Source organism: Pollachius pollachius, assembly GCF_949987615.1.
Source record: "Pollachius pollachius genome assembly, chromosome: 12".
NCBI lineage: Eukaryota > Metazoa > Chordata > Actinopteri > Gadiformes > Gadidae > Pollachius > Pollachius pollachius.
In genome coordinates, this window is record NC_136945.1 from 3193034 (window position 1) to 3200533 (window position 7500).

General features: G+C 46.1%; 1 protein-coding gene across 1 annotated transcript in view; it reads right to left on the reverse strand.

Moving 5' to 3' along the window:
• Window positions 1-7500, reverse strand: part of LOC307084096 (histone deacetylase 7-like) — a 48132-nt gene that overhangs the window by 11784 nt on the left and 28848 nt on the right. Inside the window, exons 16-19 of the mRNA XM_079748260.1 lie at window positions 5624-5731; window positions 4930-4985; window positions 3614-3701; window positions 1935-2054 (exon numbers count right to left, since the gene is read on the reverse strand). Coding sequence (XP_079604386.1) covers window positions 1935-2054; window positions 3614-3701; window positions 4930-4985; window positions 5624-5731 — 372 coding nt within the window. The remainder of the gene's footprint in view (window positions 1-1934; window positions 2055-3613; window positions 3702-4929; window positions 4986-5623; window positions 5732-7500) is intronic.

The following is a 7500-nucleotide window of genomic DNA, read 5'->3' on the forward strand; positions in this document are numbered from 1 at the left end:
TGGCAGGTAGCACTCCAGATCTCAACTGACTCCAAAAGGGCGTTCATACGGTTTCGGTTTAATTCAGTTTAGCGGAATGCCATGCGGGGCCGAGGGGGTGGTGCTGGAGGTGGTTGTGGGAGGGGACCTCTCCTCTCCTTGGGTTGACCTCGTCTTCTAGGGGCAGCAGATGACTGGAGGCCCAGCCTTGGAAAGAGGTCTTAAGAATTCTTGCGTTGCTCTTTGTAGTTGAGCTAGCAGCTCCTTAGCCCTTCCCCGAGCCCTCTCCCATCACTCAATGTGTCAGTTTGAGCAGAGGATCACGCCCTTGATTGACACACTCCTGGCAACAAGGCCTTGTAATTTCCTTAGCGTGCATGCATGCTTGAGTGTGTGTGTGTGTGTGTGTGTGTGTGTGTGTGTGTGTGTGTGTGTGGATGTGAATATGGATGTGGATGTGCGCAGGCATCTGTGTCTGTCGGTGTATATATATATGCGTGTGTGTGTATGTGTGTATGTCTGTGCCTGTGTGTGGGTATGTGCATGTGTGTATTTGTTTGCTGTGTGTGTTTATGTGTATATCTGTGATATGTGCGTTTGCGTATGTATGCATATCTGTATGTGTGGGTGTGTGGGTGTGTCTGTGTTTGTGTGCGTGTGTTTGTGTGTGTGTGCATGTGTTTGTGTCTCAGAGAGAGAGAGAGTGAGAGAGAGAGAGAGGGGCTATTTGATAGAGCGAGCATGCTAACGTGCACTGAAGAGTCTGACTCCACTCTGGTCTCAGTGGACGGGATGTTCGCATGGCAAACCAGAAACACATGAGCCCTGCGTCCTCTGCCAACTGGTAATGTACCCATATGTACACACACACACACACACACGCACACAACTCACAACAAACTCAACACATTTCAGCCTCTTTTCTCTTTCTCTTTCTCTGTCTCTTTCATGTTTTCATGTGTTGCTGGAGTGGATTATCGGCGGGGGCCAGTTTGTGTGTGTGGCGTCCCCCCCCCCACGCCCTGGTTATGACCATGACATCACAGCCTGCCCCATGGCGGGCTATATACCTACACGGGGGACAGCCAGGCCCCAGAGGCCCACCGCACTGCTCCATCGGAGGTCGGGGGAGAGAGGGAGAGAAGGAGAGAGGGGGAGAGAGGGAGAGGGGGAGAGAGGGGCCGTTTAGGGCGAAGCCACATCCAAGCCTCCGCAGCCTTTAATGTCCCATCCCCCCACAGGGAGATTTTATGGGAAAACATCAGCTTTTTTATCCTCATTATGGGTGCAGAGGAGGAGGAGGAGGAGGAGGAGGAGGAGGAGGGGGAGGAGAGAGGAGGAATGGAGGGAAGCGAAAGGATGGTGCTGGTGGTGGCAGTGGTAGTGGTGGTGATGGTGGTAGCGGTGGCGGTGGTAGTGGTGTTGTTGGTCGGGGGGTCAACTCACCCGACTGGGAAATTGTTATCACGCTTGGTTTCTCTGGCGAGACCGCGAGCGGAACCGACGGGTTGAGTCTGGTTTCCTGTATGGAAAACGTCAAGACTCCCCCCCCCTCCCCCCTCCCGCCCCGGTGGCCGCTGGTTCCCCTTATTGCGTTTCCTCACGACGATGGTGAAATGTTTGGGATTAATTGATCGAGGGCCACTGAGTGATCAAGGCCCCTTGAATAATGCACGCCAAGTTTTAATTACATTTCTTGCGAGTAAGCCGCAATGGCATGTGCTTGCATAAGTCCTTTTTTAGAAACGCACACACACACACACACACAAAAAAGGACCTGCCGTTTGCAGAACGAAGGTGGTAACATGAACTGTACACAGTCGAAGCCGGCATCCACCGTTCTGCACTGATAATAGCGTTTAACTAAAGAGGCTGACGTTGCACATTTTTGTTGGGTGTGAGGTTGAACATTCCCGACATTATTTGAAACGTTAGCACTCCTGAACACCACTTACCTCAGTGGGACCCCCGCTGCCCGGGAAGAAGTTTCCGTTGTCATAGCGATGCAGGGAGATGTAAAGTACGTTGGGGTCGTTATAGAAAGCCTCCTGCGTTCCGTTGCCATGGTGAACGTCCTATGCATTTACAAAGGGGGGGAGGGGGAATTAGGGCTGGGTTTCTGGTGTGTGGGAGAAGTGTGTGACAATTAAGGAGATTAGTTAAATCTCAGTGGTTTAATGTTCACACTAGTTAGGGAGAAAGAGAGAGAGAGAGGGGGAGAGAGAGAGAGAGAGAGAGAGAGAGAGAAAGATGGAGAGAGAGAAAGAAAGAACATAAACGATGGATGAATGAGATGGAAGAGATGGATGCACAGTTTGCGAGGGAGGTAGACATAAGGAAAGAGAGATTCACAAAATATAGATGCAAGCATAAGTTAAAGGGGGGTGGGTTTCCAACTGTTAAAGAGTCAGGGCTTCTCCGTAAGCACACATGTCCCACACACACATATCTCCATTGGAATTGCGCATACTATTTGAATAGATCTCATCAGATTTACGGCTTACTGCTAGATTTACTTATCGGCTCTCATTGTTTTTCTCTGCATTTTAATAGCATTTTCAGTTCCTTATGGGAGAATTGGTTGGAAAGCAGATAACTATTGTTGCAAGAAGCAGTGGGAAAGATAGAGGTAAAGAGAGACACATATATAGATAAAGATTTAAAAAGATATATAAAGATGAAGATAAAGACAGAGAAAATATATAGTAAGATAGAAATAAGGAGCCATAAATAAAGATATTAAGAAGATGTAAAATAATGATATAAAGCCAGATAAATCTATATATAAAGAAATATATTAATAAAGAGATAAGAGAGATAAAAATAAGTGATGAAGATATATATAAAGATAATTAAAAGAGATATTGAAAGAGATAAAGATTGAGACAACGGTCGATATAAAGATAGAGATAATGACTGAATGAATATAAAGATAAATGTTTGCTGACATGTATGTGTGTGTGTGTGTGTGTGCGTGTGTGTGTGTGTGTGCGTGTGTGTGTGTGTGTGTGTGTGTGTGTGTGTGTGTGTGTGTACACACACTCAAACATCCATGTACACTAACACATCTTTCTTCATCTAAAGAGAGAGATAAAGATATTTATATATAAATTAAGATCAAGATAAAGATAGATTTGTTATGCGTGTGTGCATGTGCAGGGTTGTATGTGAGTGTGTGTGAGTGAATGAGAGAGTGAGTCTGTGCGTGTGTGTGTGTGATAGAGAGAAAGCATGTCTGTGTGAGAGAGCATGTGTGTGTTTGTGTGTGTGTGTGTGTGTGTGTGTGTGTGTGTGTGTGTGTGTGTGTGTGTGTGTGTGTGTGTGAGTAAGAGAGAGAGAGACAGAGACAGAGAGACAGAGATAGAGAGAGAGCATGTGTGTGGATGTGAGTTCTGAAAGTGTCTACTCTATGCATTCTGATTGTCCTCAGTAGTGAATCACACATGGGGACCAGTGATCACAGTTCCTCTAAATGACAAACAGCATCAGGGGCTACCGTTAGGACCTCCTCTTCACGCCAAGTTTAGGAAAGCCAACGCAATGTATTGTGCATTAGTGCTGCTGCACGTGTGTGTGCGTTTGTGTGTCTGTGAGAGTGTATGTGTGTGTGTGTGTGTGGTCCCTTCCTTCTCACCCAGTCCACGATGAGGATCTTGCTGACTTTGAGCTTCAGTCGGAGCTGCTTGGCTGCGATGGCCACCGTGTTGAAGAAGCAGAAGCCCCTATGTGGACAAAAACACAAACACACACACACACACACACACACACACACACACACACAAACAGACACCGACACACAGACACACACATCTGTTTATCAGGAACAGTGCAACCACAGTGATGTCATCCCATGTGAAGTGCCATATGGACGGTATAAATCTCATTGGTAATTTCCCACTCTTCAGAGTCAGCCTTCGTCACGTGCGTTCACGGAGATGGCGGAGGAAGATGAAGGTACTGCCACAGTACTCCTGGCAGACGTAAATAAATACTGATAAATAATTATCCCGCTGAGCACGAGATAAGCGGGGGGGGGGGGGGGGGGGGGGGGGGACGCTGTGCAATTCATCCTCTATCGCTGACAAACACAAAAATGAAATGTGACAACTTTTTTCTTTATTTCATCCTCGCTGACAAGACAAACATTCCGCGCAGTGGAGACATGTCCGATGCACTATTTTATGGGAAAAACTGAAACATTTACCGACACAATCATAAAACACATTCGGTATTCCCAACATTTAGACAACGGCAAAGGCTCGCGAAATAATCGATGTGAGGATTTCTGAGACCAATAGCAATCGACTTGGCATGGTGTGCCCACCACACACACACGCAAACACACCACACCAAAGTGACAGCAGAGGTATGGAGTAAGTATTAATGTTTGATAGAACAAAACAAAAAACTGAAAAAGATGACTGTTGAAATCATCCGCGTCAGCACGGGTCGTAAAACATGAAGGTTGTCTGCATATGCGTGTGCATTTGTGTGTGTATGTGTGTGTGTGTGTGTGTGTGTGTGTGTGTGTGTGTGTGTGTGTGTGTGTGTGTGTGTGTGTGTGTGTGAGTGTATATGTGTGGGTATGTGTGTGGATATTTATCATGCAACTGTCAACCCCCCCCTCCTAATGAAGCAATTGCATTATTTGTCCATAAATATCTAATGACAGACACTGCTGAGTACACACCAACACACACACACACACACACACACACACACACACACACACACACACACACACACACACACACACACACACACACACACAAATAGACAGTGTGTACACAAACACTTACACATACAACACATACATACACACACATGTACATACACACATAAGCCAGATGCACAAACACATGAAAGCAGTCAGACGTACTTGCACAAAACGCTGACAGTATGTGTGTGAGTTTGTGTGTGTGTGAGTGTGTGTGTGTGTGTTATACATACATTGGTGCGGAGTGAGTTGCATGGTGACCAGGAGGCCTCACAACTGCAAAACCATTCTAAAGAAAGACACAAATAAACAAAACAACGTCCATTACTGACCAAGGCATGAACAGTCCGACATCTGTGTCAGATAACTGTGGACATTGGGGATCAAACCCAGTACCTTTAATCTGAGAGTCATGCATAGTCAGCACACTATCTGGCCCCCAGGTTTCCATATACTAGATCGGTTAGCACTTCATCATAATACCCCTAAAAACTGAATAAGTAAGGAATAAATGATTAGGTATTAGGGTTTACTATAATCTATAACGCAATCGGCGCTTCAGCAACTTAAAGCGGCAGAATTTAAACCATTCTTCTGCTGTGTTTTGAGCGTATTGTTTGTTGCGTAGTCAAGGAAACATCTGGTCGATAGTAGCATTTGACCGTTGGTATAAACGTTTGATTTGTAGCACATTGATTTGGAAGTTTTAAAAGGCAGGGGTGTCCAGTTATTGAAAAAGAATGCACGCAATTTGAATGTTATTGACCAATCCGAAAGCAACACCCAGTGCCACAATCCACCATGCTGTGGTATAAAACATAATCAAAACATATTGGAGACTGTCACGTTACTCCGTGACAGCTGAAGCTTCCATCCAGGTGTCCACCTCAGTAATTAGAGCCAGGGTATGGTCTGCGTGTGTCTGACCTTCAGCTCGCCTTGGGCCACCTTCAGGGCCAGGTCCGTCACGCAGCCCGCTGCTAGCCGGGAGGCGGTGGCCGTGTGCATCTCGTTCCAGATCGTGTCGTTGTCCGTCTGTCGATTCACAGAAGAAGTACAAAAGACCCGATGATCAGACCAGGATTTGTATCCACGTGATCACAAGAGTAAAATAAAAGGAAAATAAAACAAGAGCTGACTGGGAAAATAATGAAAACTCAACTAGGGAGTCAAAATTAGGGAATTTTGCAGAGGTAAAAGGTGTATTTTTCGGGGTAATGGTTTGTTGTTGAGCCATATGCTAATTTGTTAATAATAAAAAACACCCTGATGGCTTTGACCTCTGCTGATAATGAATGAATCATCTCACTTAGGAATTATTACTTTGATTCCTTCCAGTCCTCGCTGTTAAGTCTATAACCCTCTCAAGGAAAAAAACCTGTTGATGCTGTACTTATTTCATGGTTGGAAACCTGCAGCAATTCTGCTGGGTTGAAGTGGCGGAACAATGAAATCAGAGGAATTTATTTTATCACTGAGCTTGCCATCCTGTTCCAATCAGCCCGCCTCAGCCAGGCAGGCAGGCCGGAAATCCACACAGATCAGTCCTCTTATCAACAGGCACACTGCCCCTGTCCTCCCGCTCTCCACTCCCCTCCTCTCCTCTCCGCTCTGCTCCTTTACTCCTCTGCTTCATGCTCTTCTCATTTCTTCTACCCCTTCCTCTATTATCCCCCTCTCCTTTTATTTCTCCGGCCCCATCCCTTCTCATCAGCTTTCATCTCCTATATTCTATTTTTGTCTCTCCCTTTGTTCTTTCTAAACTCCCTCTCCAATTCCCTCCTCTTCTCTCCTTGCCTTCTCCCCTCTACTCTGCTCTTTTCCCTTTCGCTCTTCTCCTCTCCCCTCCAGTATTCTCTTCCTCTTTCCTCCCCTCTTCTCCTCCCTGCTCTCCTCCTGCGCCTCCCTCTTCTCAGCTCACCTCTCCTCCTCCTCTCCGGCGTCTAAGCTGAGTCCTTGCTCCTCTGATCCCACTTCAGCCCCTCCTCAAAGGTCTCAGCGCCTCATCCCCACTGCTCCTTATCCTCCTTATCGGGGCGCTCTCTAAATCCTGGCTGCCCTTTGCTCTAAGTCCCTGGTCCCAAGGCCCCTCTGCCTCCACCACACATCCTCCACTTTTCTTTCATTTCCTTCTCGATGATCATTATCATGTTTCTTCTTATTTTTTTCTCCCTTTGTTTTGTTGATCTTCTCTCGGTCTCGGATGCGTGTGCGTGTCCCGCCGTCCAACGCCTGTTACTTACAAATACATTCCAACTCAGTCTGCCGCCGTTCCCAAGGCAACACTCGGAGCCTCCACCCTCCTCTACTCCCTATCTACTACCGCTGTTGCATAGCCCCTGGCATCTGATTATCTTTCAGGACAATCTTAGCCAACAACAACACCATCAGCAATGTGTAGCGCTATTAGCTTAATTGCATAATGACACATAATCAGCCGTGTAATGTTTGCTGTACTGTACTGTAATAAGATAAGTGGAGCGATCCCACAGTATTCCTTTGTATGGATTTTAGGTGTGCGTCTATATGTGTGTCTGTGTGTGTGTATATGTGTGTGTGTAAGGGAATGTGTGTCTTTAGATCAAAGTGTGATACGTGTGGTTGTTTATCTGAAACTGAGTGTGTGCTTGTATTTGTGAATGTGGGTGTGTTAGTTTGTGTGTTTATCTAGGATGTAAGGTTGTGATGAGTGTATGTGTGTTTACGTGTGTCTGTTTGTATGCATTTGTCATAGTGTGTTTTTCTGTGTGTGTGTGTGCTTGCGTGTTTGCATCTGTGACGAGAGTGTCTGTGTTCAAGTGTAT